The sequence below is a fragment of the Nothoprocta perdicaria genome, unplaced genomic scaffold (genome assembly GCF_003342845.1).
Source record: "Nothoprocta perdicaria isolate Ctin4 unplaced genomic scaffold, notPer1 scaffold_22, whole genome shotgun sequence".
NCBI lineage: Eukaryota > Metazoa > Chordata > Aves > Tinamiformes > Tinamidae > Nothoprocta > Nothoprocta perdicaria.
The window spans coordinates 1,693,696-1,708,028 of NW_020455415.1; the positions used below are offsets into that span (position 1 = coordinate 1,693,696).

General features: G+C 38.5%; 1 protein-coding gene across 2 annotated transcripts; it reads left to right on the forward strand.

Annotated features, from left to right (window-relative positions):
• The first annotated feature begins 155 nt into the window (after positions 1-155).
• On the forward strand, positions 156-11,804 carry LOC112946981 (protein FAM122A). Of its 2 annotated transcripts, none has more exons than XM_026038984.1 (10): positions 156-283; positions 3,519-3,597; positions 5,519-5,575; positions 6,418-6,461; positions 6,547-6,601; positions 7,023-7,115; positions 7,631-7,719; positions 8,342-8,406; positions 8,521-8,617; positions 9,807-11,804. In XM_026038984.1, exons 1-10 carry the CDS (start codon positions 168-170, stop codon positions 9,964-9,966), a joined length of 855 nt encoding a protein of 284 aa, XP_025894769.1. In that variant the 5' UTR covers positions 156-167; the 3' UTR covers positions 9,967-11,804. The 2 variants fall into 2 exon arrangements, with proteins under 2 accessions (XP_025894769.1, XP_025894768.1); XM_026038983.1 differs by having other exon boundaries at positions 168-283; positions 8,345-8,406.
• Positions 11,805-14,333: the final 2,529 nt, after the last annotated feature.

A 14,333-nucleotide genomic window follows, 5' to 3' on the forward strand; every position in this document is an offset into this window, starting at 1 on the left:
CGGCGCCCGCCGCGCCCCCGGACGCTGCCTGCGGCGCCGCCCGCGGGGCCTGTAGGGGCGGCCGCGCTGCGCCGGGCAAGCGGCGGCGGCATGAGGAGCCGCTGCGGGCGGCGGCAGTGAATGGGCGTCGCGGCGTGGCGGCAGGAGCCGGGTCCGGCAGCGCGGCGATGGCTCAGGAGAAAATGGAGCTGGACCTGGAGCTGCCGGCGGGCAGCGCGGCGGCGCCGGGCGACGGCGGCGGCCTGAGGCGCTCCAACAGCGCCCCCCTCATCCACGGGCTCAGGTGAGGGGCCGCCCGCCGCCCGCGGGGCCTGCGCCGCCCGCCGGGCCCGGCCGAGAGGGCCCGGCCTGCGGAGGGGCTCGGCGGCCGCGCAGCTCGCGGCGCCCTCGAGCGCTTTGTTCTCCCGCCTCCCGCTCCGCGCACTTGTTGCCCCGCCGAGGAGGGGTCTGACGGCGCGTGGGTTGAGCCGTAATTAGAGATGGGACAGCTCGCCGTGTGCTTTATGTAGTAGTTTACCCCTGCCAAAGGACATTCAGTATCTTTCGTAAAGATCCATAAGTGTTTCTGGAAGAACCAGGCTAATCCGGTGAGGAGCATCCCTGGATGGGACCCTGAGAGACGCCAAAGTTGCCCTTTTATGTATAAAGCAGCACGTCAGTTATTCCATAAACCATTCAGGGAGATGGAGATTTATTAGCGGGGTGTGTATAATACCCGGAGAAGGGCGAGGGGTCTGCAGAGAGCCTGGCTGGGTATTGCGTTCAGCTTGGTGACAGCAGGCGCGGGCAGGGTGGCCTGGGTGGACATTTGTGCTGTGGCTCTGCTCTAGCTCTGCCCCACGGATGGGACAGGGACAGTAGCAGCCCTGGGTCGGGGCTGGGAGGAGAGCGCTCAGCTGGGCCTAATCTGTGTGAGGYTTTGTGCTCAGGTGAGTTCAGAGCTCAGGAATCCTAATTCTTGCATGATCCGGGTTGCCATAAAGTTGGGAGGCATCTGCTGTCCTCCCTGGTGGGCTAACATCTGCCTCCAAGGTGGTCGACGTGCTGCTGCCTGCAGTCTGCCTGCCGCACTATGGGAGAGCACAGAGAGCAAACTGTGCAAAAGGTGGTATAGTGCAAGATAAGGACTTAAAAAAAATCACATTTCTATAAGGAACTGTGTGTCAACTCATGAATAAATCTTATAAATCCTTTCCTCCAAAATGGCTAATATTTCAAATAAAATACCAATTCTTGCCTCTTATGTAATGATTCAACGTTAAGTAAGTATGTTTGCATTTTATATATATAAAAGTATAAGGAAATACCTATATTTATGTGTAGTAGTTGTTCTGCAGAGACATTCTGAAGCAGGTAAATTAAAATGCCTATGTCTCAGCTACATAATTTTCATCACCTCCTCAGCCCTATAATATTTTTCTTATGAGCTATGAGATCTTTAAGGGGTTTTTGTTTGTTTGCTTTTCTTTTTTTAATTACTCTATAATCATGCTGTAAACAAAATATAAAAGCCCATGTTTGGGCTCTGAGCAGGGAGGAGAACAATAAGCCTCAGCTCTTACCTTGAAACTGTGCATGTAGCAGGTGTTTATACAAATAAACAGGATCCCATTAAACTAATTTCAGGTGTTTGCAGTGGTTGGCTTGTTATTTAGGAATTTTCCAAGTCTTTTTGAAAGATTGCGGCTCTTGGCAAGAAACTTCATTTTTTTCATGGAACGRCTCTGTAAGGTAAACGGAAACAAAAGCTTCTGCCCTTGGACAGCTTTCTTTTTTTTCTGCTCTGCCACTCTATATTCTTTTGGTTTCTCTATTAACAGTTTTAATAAGAACCCTTGGGAATGGGTTTCTTGGAACCAGAGAACGTTTTTAGGTGCAGTATTTTAGACCGTGGAATTTACCTTTCACAGAAATTTCAGTGCCTGTTTTCATGCTAAATCAAAATGATTTTTCATGGGAAACATCAGAATTTTCTGTCAAAAGGGAGTTTGAGATCTGACCAGCCCTGGTGGTTTTGCACAGGAGCTTGAAGGTGAGGATCCTTGCAGCATTTTTACTCTCCKTTTTTTCTTCTGTTAGCACTGAATTATTAGACTGGGCCTATGATAAAGGATTAGAGAATCTTTCAATTCTGTTTTCTCCTTTCAAAGCCCAGATTTCAGAACATACTGTTTAAACTGTATGTTTGTGTATAAATACATATGTACTAAAAAGAAGCTGTAACTTTAGTGTCCTCAGCCACTAAATCTGATCTCTCAGCTTCAGACCACAGAGCCCTGAATTTCTCTGTTCTGGCTCCTATCAAATCACAGCTGTTTGGTCTCTTGTAGATATAACCCGAAAGAATTTTTTTTAGAGTTGAATGATGTCTATGCATTTGTACTTGACATTCTAGAAAAAGAGGGGCAATGTGTTCATTGTGGTGAAAACACTGCACTTTTAATAGCGACTAGAGCTATTTTGGATGAGTTTATATTGGCTTTTTATTTCCAAACTTTCTTGTTAGCTTTTACCTAGCTGTAAATTTACAACATGCACACCTAACTGGTGCCTTTTAAACTGCAAGATGCTCTTTCATGTGTCTTTTAAGTACAGTTAAGGTAATTTAGTTTGCCTATTAGCCTTTAGAACAAGGTAATGGTACGGGTCAGGTTAGTTTCAAGGAGTAGTGTTTTGCTAAATGCTTTTGTTCCCCAAGGCTGGTATTTGCGACCAAGACAGAACCCTGTGGGTTTTTTCTGCTTAGGATCTAATTATGTTCTTAACGTTTTGATATGTGTGCCTATGCAGATTCTCAATGATTTTTAAGCACAGAGATTGCAGGATTGTGGCTCTGCATTTTAATTCTAACGACCACAAACATTTATTTGATTTTAGTAATTTTGTTTATTAAATACAGATCAATGGCTGTTAGTAGTAGCAGTGATGACAGGATGATGACTGACTTTAGGAATCAATAGAACTCAATTTCTTCTTGGAAAAAATGAGAGCAGGTTATATTCAAGTAATGTTATTTTTAATGGATGTTTTCCTACCTGATTTAAAAGTCTTAGAACTTTTAAAACTACATTTGCAGTATGTTTAATTTAGCCTCTGCTTAAAAAAATAAAAGTCATTTCTTACTACATGTTCCTAACCACATTTTTTGAAGTACTGTATTTTTAATTCTACTGGCCTTGAAGCTGCTTTCAATTAGTGATCATATGCCATTTCCAAATGTGTTATATTGAATGACTTGTTTGAAGGAAGAGGCAGTTTGTAGTCATTCCAGACTTAACAAATTCCCCCAGAAATGTTCAGTTTTAACAATTGTGCAGTTACTCTGACAACTCAGTATGATTAATCAGCGTCGTTAAAGTGAAGTAGCTGGGACTTGGGCTAACAGACATTTGTTGATGTCTCAAATGCTTTGCCTTGAAATGCTTGCTGTCTTAGAACTAGAAACTGAGATTATGTTAAGAAGTATTTTTGATGGGGAGGAAATGGGTCTTGTGTTTGATGAGTCTTTCTTTTTGCAGTGATAATTCACAGGTGTTCCAGGCTAACGTTTTGCGAACCCGCAGGAACAGCACAACAGTTATGAATCGTCATAGTCTGGTAAGAAAATGATCAGACACACCACATTAAGCCCAAAGCAGAAGTGCACAAACAAAATTTAAAAAAAAACAAAAACCACACTAATGCAAGGCTATGAGGCTATGAAGTATATAAAACTAAGACTGCGTGCTTTCAGAAACAGTGCTTTAGACTGTGACATTAATAGGCTGTAGCTATAGTGAAATATTATTTGCAGACCACTGGGCCTTGATGAGCACTTATATTCCATTGTGATCATAACTTTGTTTATAAAATGCATGCAGATATTCTAACATGGAATAGGAAGGATACTTTGCAAAGAAAACTAATTATATAAGATGGACTGCTGATCAATAATTGGAGAGATAATCTCTGATGCTTAAAAAAGTAATATTCCTATCTTATTTAAAAAGTATTATTGCATTTAGACTGCAATAAGGAGGGAGAAAAGGTTCAGAAAGTTACTGAAAGTTGTTAACTTAGTGTTATAAATACAGCTAATGTTTTGTGCTATATTGAGCCATGAAAAAAACACTTAGTAACATTTAGTGAATAGTAACTAGTATTTCTCATTCTCTATTTTTTTGTGCTAATAAAACACATGGGAGCTGATAAAATGCTTCGGTGGTAACTGAAGGTCATGTTCTAGCTCCATCTTCAGGACTGCTGTGTCCCAGCTGCTCAGCTAAATACAAAAATATTCTTTAACTTTTTTGACTAACTTCTCCAAGTCCCAGGCTCCAACTCTTTAGTCATGATTTTAGCAGCAGCTCTGCCATTCTGACTAGGTTTAAACCTGTGGGTTTTTCCTATGAAATTTAACTGCCAAGGAAGGCTCAACGGTGGCTATTTCCTCTCAGAAGTTACCAATGGCATTTACTGAGTAAATGGCTTTCTTAGYACATTTTAGGCTGTGGTTAGATGCTTGGCTCCTGTTTCAGCAAAAGCAGTTGTTTGGTTTCTTTTTTCTTTTAAAGCTAAACAAGTTTCCTGTTACAGTCCCCTGTGGCCCCAGAAATGCTTGTGTTGGCAAAAGACAGGGGGCAGTGCAGGGAGGGAAATGGCAAGGCTTAGGTGCCAGGGGCAGGTGGCTGCTTCCTTTGGCTCTTTAGCCAAACTGGTATTTGTGGAACTTTTCCCTCCGTGAGAAAGTTATTGCTCCGATCTGACTTCACATGTGGAAGAGAAGCACCCTCCCAAATTCCAGTTGTTTCTAATGTCTTCTGTTAAGCTCGTGCTCTCTTAAGCACCTAGTATTAAAGTAAGTTAGATTTAACAAATGAGTTTAATCTGCTTCAGCAAGTGTCCTTTAAAAGCTACTGAGGCTTCTGATAATAYCTTTTCTAGCTAATAGTTAAAGAAAACGTTATAACTGCCAGCCTGTAGTAGTSTATAGTATGATGACTAAGGCCTGATGGACCATGCTATGTATGTGTGTGAGGCTAATATTTTTGAAAGAAGAAAGGCTTTGTATATATGTGGGGGCGTATATAATTTAATATAAAAATTATAAATATAAAAATAATACTTAGAGGCAGAATTTTGGGTATGACATGTTCTGGACTACTTAAAAACCAAATAAATACTTAGGCAGCCATATCTATTAAGGCTGGCAGTGTGCTATTTAGAGGTCAACTTTTTATTTCTATAAAAAAAGACTGAGCTCTTATAACCTGGAGCTGAAATGAGAGGGAAATTGATATATGTTAGCATCTCTGAGCATGCAAACCAGTATGATATGGAAATGCATAATGCCATCTTCTTTTAAGTACTTAATATACTCCCTATGCTCTGCAGAACCTAAAAGTTGACTTTCATTTGAGAGATTCTTTTTTGTGGTTGTGTTAACATTTTAGAGTTGGTACTAACACCCTAACACTTTTCCTTAGTTTCTCCTGTGTTTTTWAAGACCATTTCAGTTGTATGTGACTTTGTTTTGCAGTTTGTGCCGTCATCTCCTGTTCGTATTCCTAGCAGCCGTCTCCATCAAATCAAACAGGTATACACATCTTCAATTGTTTTGGAAATATTAAGTTGCTTATAGCTGTTTTCATTTCCCATTACTGTATAATGTCCTTCACATAACTATTGATTTTTGCTTTGAAATAGTAGTACAGGGTCTGTAACAGTCTATCCATTCCAAATGCTTTCAAAAGTTAAGGTTGTATCTGTTTTCAGAGCTCCAAATTTTATAAAAGGAAAAGATSATGATCTCAGAGAAGATGGTTTGAGCAGAAGGAGAAGACAAATCCTAYAGCAGACTTTTTAGTAAGGAAGCTAAACCCTTGGAGTAAAGYTTTGCACATTTTTTGCACATTTTTGGGTGCAGTGCCAGCATAAGTTCAGAACCCTTCTTTGTTTCACACAAGAATTTGTGCTGCCAGAAAATGAACTGGATAAGGAAGCCATAGGACTGAAAAATAGCTGAGACTTCTGGATGGACTATTTTTCATCTGTATCATTTTTTTTATCTGGGTCACTGTACTTGTGCAATTGCAGCATGAGTGGAGGGGAGGGGCACAAGAGCAAATGCATAAAAGCTTTGGTCACGTTRTTGCTCAGTTTTGTAACTATTTTGAATATTGATGAAAATGAAAAAACTGATTGAGAAACAATCAAATCCCATAAGCGATGCTTTTTATGTGGCAGTTTATACCTTTCCTTTCTTTTTCACCCTGTTTGCCTCATGTAATAAGGACTTAAGGTTGTTATTGCTTGAGGTAGTTGAATTATATTGSCTCAATACCTGAGTGAACTGAAGGTTATTTTTCTGATTTGCTGTAGCAAACTTTTTTGTTTATTTTTTGAAGTTTTTATTTTTCACCTGCTAATCTCTTTTAGGAAGAAGGGATGAATTTGATGAACAGAGAAACAGTACATGAAAGGTAAACCTKCAGGCAAAATATATTTAGTATATTTAATAAAATCTTTTATAGGCTTGGGACAACACATTTCTTTTCTTCTTTGTAGAGAAGTACAAGTAGCAATGCAGATGAGCCAGTCGTGGGAGGAGAGCTTGAGCCTGGTAATGCAGTCATAGTTTAATTTTTGTTATCAATATTAGGACTCTAGACACTTTAATGTCAACATTTTCCTATGTAATTTGATCTAGAAATGATGGAATTAATATATTGGTGCTTTTGATCAGCAGTACTAACAAGGCATAAAATCCAGTTGCTCAAGGATATAGGTGGATTTATTGGGATTATATTTAAAAAGAAAATTTTGTCTGTCCAAACTTTCTTCCATTTTCTGGTACTCAGCAAATAATGTTTAAGACTCCTYTTATTATGCCTACTATATGTTCTCATAAATATCTACATAAAACAAGATAAATATGAATGAGGATAACTTTGGAGTCTTAATTCCAAACAAAACAGTCCTTTTTTTCTTTCTTTCTATGTTAAAATACTTGTTTTTAAGATTATTTTATGTGTTATTTACAGAGTGACAATGATTTTGAAAAGTCATCATCACCAAAGCAAGTAGACTTTGTCCCGGTTTCTCCAGCTCCTTCACCTACCAGGGGAATAGGGAAGGTAAGCAGAATGTAGTAAACGTTTTATCTTGAATTGTGCTAAATAAACCAAATTAATAGCAGAAGAATTTGCCTTCTCCTTTCTACTTCAACTGCAGTCAAGAAACTAGATAGTAAAACAAAAATCTAAAATCCAGAAACAGCAAAAAACACCTAGTAGTTGGAAATGTGGGTGTGAATTTCTGAGTTCTGTTAACCTGTTGCTAATATTCTTTATTTGCCTTCCCTTAGAGTAAGAGAAAGAGGCATACATTTTCTTTTTATTAGCTAGCTTGCTTAATTGGACTATAGCAAAATAAGTGCTTGCCAACCTGCATATATTCTGCATCAAAATAAAACCTGTCCAAGTTTTTCTAGATTTTTTTTCTCTTCCTTAACTACAAGTGGTGTATCAATATTGGCTGATTGCTTTAAATTGGCAGATGGTGGTTGTTTAGATGTAATTAGGCACTGTTGTTATTATGTGGGTATAATACAGTGTTTCCTCATAAGTAACTCCAATTGTTTTGCTCTCAGCAATGTTTTTCACCATCTTTGCAAAGTTTCGTGAGCTGTAGTGGATTACCTCCAAGTCCTAGCCCAAGTCCAACAAGGCGATTTTCAAGGTAAGTACCTTAATAACAGGAAGGGGGCATAGCTTGTTCACACTAGGCTTTGGAAATCTCAAAATTTATTGTATGCATAATTTAAAATTGATTTCTAATCACAAATATTGTTTTTTAATCTGTAGATTTTACATCGGCCCACATATTTGTTTTTAAAACTGTATATCTTAACATCTGAAACTGGGCTACATTTCATGCTCTGATTTTGCGGTGTAGCCTAATGCCCTTTAATCACACACTAAATATTTGAATTATAAGAAAATATTGATTTGAATTATAAGAAAATATTGATTTTAGGGGAATCCTAGGCATTTTGGCTTCAGTTGACTTGTTTAAGTTCAATTAAATGTGGACAGTCAGCTGAGATCTAGTCAATACCTAGATTTGAGCTTTTCAACTATTTCACCCAGTTGTGAAATCATATGACTTTTTAAAGGTTTATATTTCTTTGTCTCCAAAATATATATATATATATTGTATTTTGAAATAGGCTCTTTTAATACCTGTATTTTTAGCATTTTTCCTTTTAGTTGTTTATCTGAACAACTTTTGATTCTTTGCTTGTTTTGGACCTCCCTATATTAATGATGATAACATCAGTGTAGCGTCTGTCTTCTTTTAGCAGGAGAAGCCAGAGCCCTATTAATTGCATTCGACCAAGTGTTCTTGGGTCAATGAAAAGAAAAGGTACAGTAGACTCAAACTGTAATAAGTTTGAACCTCTATTTACTTTGCTCTGTGAAAATACACTGAAAATAGATCTAGCATAAATGAGAAATACTTTTATCACTCCTTATCAAGGTGTAACAGAGATGGAAGATCATCCAAAAAGATTATTCCAAGGATCCTCCAGCATGCTTACCCCTGAAGTTTCACATCAGACAGAACTTGGAGGATGGTAAATACTACATTATTGCATGAAATAAATCAAAAACRATGATGATGAAAATAAATATATATGTATATTTATATATAAAATCATCTAGCAATGAGAAGGTTTGAAGCTGTTTGTTTGTTTGTTTGTTTTGTTATTCCTCCAAACATTTTGAAGCACTGAAAGTACTGCAGTGAAAGGACAGTAATGTTCACTGCAATTCAAAATTTCCAGTGCCGTCAATCTTCTGATTATATATATATTTTTGTGTGTGTGTCAAGCATGTTTAAGAAAAGATACCTCACTGTTAGCTTTTTTTTTTTTTTTGAGTCTAGTTGTTAGTTGGCAATCAAATATGAGTGTTTGTGCTCTGTGCTGGGGTGTTTTTATGCTTCTGCTCTTAGTCACATGGGAAAATGAGTCTGTGTCCGACCCTCCCTGCTGGAAGGAGATAAAAAGCACTGTGTACAAAATTGTAGTGACTTAAAACAGTGAGGGATTTTGCTTTAGTGTTTTAGAGGATAATCACACAGAGGGTGTACACAGAAAAAATTATCAAGACAGAATTATTTACAGTATGTTTATCCTTTCTGCCTCGCAGCAAAGGCAGGTAGTTGCGTGTAAGCTTTTAACCCCTTGCAATGGTCATAGTAAAATGGATGTATTAAATATACTTTAAAAACATAATCTTTTTTTTTTTTCCTGAGCATCTTGGTTTAGAGCATAGTTTTCAACAGCACCTGAAGAGGATCAGCACCTACAGTTATAGACTTCTGTGTCCTATGAAATAAGCAGTGAGTGGTACAAGGAGTCCTTATGGTTTATCTATGAGCCACCTCAGAAAAGAGGCAGCTGGTATGTAGAGATGCTAGGCTGGGGCCYCTGAAAGAAGAGAGCTTGAAGTACTGAAAGTATTACAGTAATAAGGCAACAATATTCACTACAATTCTAGAATTTCCAGAGTCTGCATGATGTATCCAGCCTGTAGGCAATTTATGGGTGAACTGAGGGAGAAAACTGGCAGAATGTTATCTGTTTAGAAGTATCTTTAAAGAATATTATTAACAATTTATTTCAAATTGTAGGGCTTACTGTTTGTTCAGATATTCATACTTATTTTAGAATGGTTTTATAGTGAAAGGAAGGTAGTGTTGGAAATGTTTTGGGAAAAACTACATTTATCTCATATATGTTGTTGTCACTTTGTTTTTAGTCTGTCGTCACACGGTCTGGATGACAATAGAAGCAGCGCAGGCTCTTCCTGTGACTCACCAGCTGAGGTGGGCACCAACACAGACTCTCCAGTCTCACTTTCAGACTCCAGATCTCCATTTTTACCAGTCGATCTTTCAGCTAAGTTACCTATTAATTAAGAAAGATAAGTCTGCTTGATGGACACTAAGAAACATCTGGAAATCGATAAGACTTTCTATTGTGTATGACTGTGTCTTTGTGATTGTTCCTCATAGGAACTCCCAGAAATGTCGTTATTTCTAGAAAACTTTCAGAATAGTTCCTTGAGGAAGAACTYGTGTTTCTAGTAATTTGTATGACATTTACTAAAATACAGTAAGCATTTGAATTACAGACACATATTTGATGCTGACATCAGTATACAAGCTAATTTACAATGGATATTGTCTCTTTGGTGTAAGTTACAAGTATTATACATACATTCTGCTTGTAGAAGACTTGGCTTTTCAACAGCCAACAGTATCTTCACTAATATATAGTGGTGCTGATGTTGTAACAGGTAACTCTCGCGTTTGTCCTCAATCTGAAACCAATGAAGCATCTTTATAATTTATGTTTTTATTCCCTGATATTTATTCTTTTATTCTTGAAATGAAAGTGAGAATATTGCAGGGAGGGGGGGAAATGATTATGTTTTCTGATTGGCTGTTAATCAGTTCTGTGTTATAATTAGGTATGAAAAGGACAAGTTGGTGAATTGTGGTCATATTTTCATATATTGGATTTTATTTATGGTCATGACTGCCATTGTGACTAAATTCAAATTTGGTCTGGAACATTCTTGGGGGGTTTGGGGACCTTTTTGGTTTCTTCTCCCTATTAGATAATGTATTAGAGTGCTGGATGCTTTGTTAAAGATCTTTAATAGGAGGGAATAGTGTGGATGTTCGCAACAGTACACTAAATCCTGGGGTTTTAGTATTTAGTGCTTCAAAAGTGCATTATTTTAACAGACAGTATTTGTCTTCATATATTACTTCTGCTAGAGAAAAACAATGAGGGGCCTTGAGTGCTTCTGTACAGGCTGAAATGATCAGATGTGAACATTTAACTGCAGATTCTTGCAGTGTTTAATCTCTTGATGTCACTTCCTCCACGTAATGACAGCAAGTTATTTCTGCTGAAATGACCTTCCAGTTATGACTAGAAGCCTAGAATTTGGTAACCTGATATGGGTTCTTGTACTTTATTTAAAAAGGCAGTGGGATGAGGAGGCTTCTTGATCCTCCACCCTGAAATTCCCAAGGCAGAAGGGAAGATCTGCAGACCACCACAGACAGCTGTTTCGCATTTTCCAGGGGCAGCTTCATTTTGGTGGTTGACTCCTGTTATGCAATTGAACTCCCCTCCAGCTGGGGCCTCATTTGCGCACACACACACACACACACACACATTTCTGCTATGTGGTCTCTTCTCTGTGGTTAATAATGAAGCAAAATGTTTATTTTTAAACACTAAAACTTCATAATGTGTAATAAAGTGAGGAAAAAATAAACAGAAGCTTCCTGAAGTGGAAGAGAAGCCTGTTCTGAACTGACATGGGTAAAGCTTTGATTAAGAGCAGCTATCAAAGGTAGAAATGGAAAATGTGTAGAATGTGCGGACCTGGTGACCTGAGGACCAATGACTAGTTTCAGCGTATCCTTGTTACAGAAATAAAATAGAATCTATTTAATAGTTTTACTCAGTTCAAGTAAAGTATGATGCGGTTTACTTCTGCTTTTATTCCTCTTAAATTATTGTAACAGTCACTTCCATGCTGTAGACTTGTCTTTTTTTTTTCAATTCAAACTATTCTTCATCCTTGTGACAAATGGACAAACTTGTGTTTAATGTCTGTTTGCCTTTTATGATGGCATAGTTTTATTTTTGCAATGTCAGATATGTGCCAAAGACCTACTTTGTGTTCACTGTTTCATGGTGAGGACAAGACTGATTATATATATAATTTTTAATCTTGCTTATTTGTTAAGAATGAACTTCCTCRTATCTGTTCTGGCCTTTAAAAACAAAGATGCATCAATAGTGTGTGGGTTAACTTGACTCTTTTCTGTTGAATATTTATACTATTTTTCAAATAAGTGCCAATAAATGGAAGAAAATAAATATGGCTTGCTATTTCTGCACTTTGTTAGAGTGGTAACCACATTCTTGCTTTCATCTGTGATTAAATGTTTTTGTTTTTCTTGAATGAAAGTATTTGTTGCAACCAACTTCATCCATTTAAGTTGGCCCTAAGTGCAYTTGAGTTGGTCCTAAAATCTACAGCCCATTTTTTTGGTTACTTGGTGCCATGCTATCCTAAAGTTCTGTGACAGCTCTAGGAGAACCCAAGAAGAAAAATTATGTATATATTTTCCCAYTAAAGATTGAGAGACAGATTTTGCCAATTCTCCCTTTACTGATGAACAGCAAATACTGAATCCCAGCTGCAGGGGATTGTAACTTCAGGATTGTAACTGTGAAATAGATTAAGCTAGACACACTGTTCCCTAATTGATCTCAGTCTCTCAGGTGTCTGCCTTTGCTCCCATTCTGCAAAGAGATGTGCAGCTTTCTTGTCTCAGTCTGCTTTAGAGCTATTATAATCCTCTATTTTGCAGCCCTGCAAATTATAATAATGTGGACTTTTTATTTTGCACCTCTTTACATGCATCTGTTTTTCGCCAGGCTCCTGTAGCCATGGACTTGGGGAGGTGCCTGTGAAAAGGCAAAATTCCTGTCCTCATACGTGTCACCCCTCTGAACTGCTCTTTGTGATCAGCTCCCGACTGCTCTGCTTGAAAAGGGCCATAGGTTTTGTGGGCAGCTAAGCCCAGCCTTGGCCCAGCGTGTCTTCCTTGACAACTGATAGGTGTTTTTCTTCCTTCCACCTTCTCCAGCATGACATAGTTGCCTAGAGAACATTGATAACGGTGCCAGTGCTCAGGGGGGCTGTATTTTTGGAAGGAGCACTTTAATGGTTACTGCTTTTAGCAGAGGAAAAGATACTTCAAGTTAGATGAGCGATACAAATGCCAGGAAAAATCAGCCTGTGCCTCAGCCAGATTAACTTGCTAGGTTTTCTCTCTGTTGTCAGCAAGCCAGATGACCTGAATTCTGCATTCAAGAGCTGTCCCCAGTCCTCCTGAAGATTAATATCGGAATTTGCTCTCGAGTTCTTTTTTTGCTTTCACCTTTCTACAGAAAACTTGGATGTAAATGATCACCAACCTGTACAAGCAGAAGATGACTCTCCATTATCTTTTGTATATTTGTGAAGCTAAGAGACTTTGAGTTATACAATATTTATTGTGCTTCTAATATTGATGCTGTATTTGTGAGTTCCATCTTGCTGCTGTGAGATTATTTGCTAGTAAGATAAATAATGACCGGAGAACAGTCTGTGGAGCTCTATAAACTACCTTCAAGTCTGATAAGAGCTCGTGCATTTCCTAGCAGTAGTCACTTCAGAAATGCTGTTTGCTTCATGTTGTTGAATTTGTGCATTTGTCAGAACTCATTTACTTAGAAGTCTATTTTGAGGGGGCCTGGGAGTTAGAATTAGACTAAGAGAGCTCCTCATATCCTGRTCTAATCACCTTTTCTCTCATCGTCAGCTGGCAGATGGAGTTCAAGTTGATACCTCTTTGCCTGCAAGCACCAAGTTAAAATACTTGAAAATATAATTGCATGTTTACAGCTATAGTGGAACCACTAAAAGCTCAGCAATCCAAAGAGGAGAGCTTGGATGGCAGGAATCCTTTTCAGCAACTCTGTACAAGAATTTCTTGCTCGATTCACATTTTTTGATTCACTGTTTCCAAAAGATATTTTTTGATTTTTTTTTTTTTCCTAATCCTTAATTGTAGAATATTTTTCCCCCAGCATCCTGTTCCTGTGTATTTGGTATGTGGTTTGGAAAACCAGTCCCTTTTCATAGGATAAACGTGGGCTGACTGCCAAGCTCTCTGATGATGACTTTCCACTCCCTGCAGTGGGACTCCAGCCATGAGGCTCCCCTGCCTCTGGAAGACCTAGACCCCATGTAAATATTGGGTTATTTCCTCTTTTGCATTTTTCTGGTAGAAGCATCAGAGAGGGAGAAGAGGCAACAAAGAATTAATCTTGTTTTCTTTGGTTGCTGGCTGGGTAACACAGAAATATTTGAGGACAGAAGTTGAGTGCAGTTAAGCCGAACCCAAGCACGGTCTGTTCAGGCCTGAGTGCTGGTTGTTCCATGTATGTCAAAAAACCTCCAAGAATTTCTTTTTCCCAGGAAGATTTCTCAAATGGGTTTGGTATTTATCAAATGTAAGACTTTTGTGCTAGTTTAATTCCTTCCKTGGTTGCTTGCTTCATAAGAGCTTTGCAATGAGTTAATTACTTAATATTTCCTTCTACAATTAATAATGACGTATAAATGTTTATTATTTTGCTAGATGTCAGCATAAGAAAGAAGTGCTGTGCTTAAACAGRAGCAGTTTTTGCTGAAGGTACTGATTTT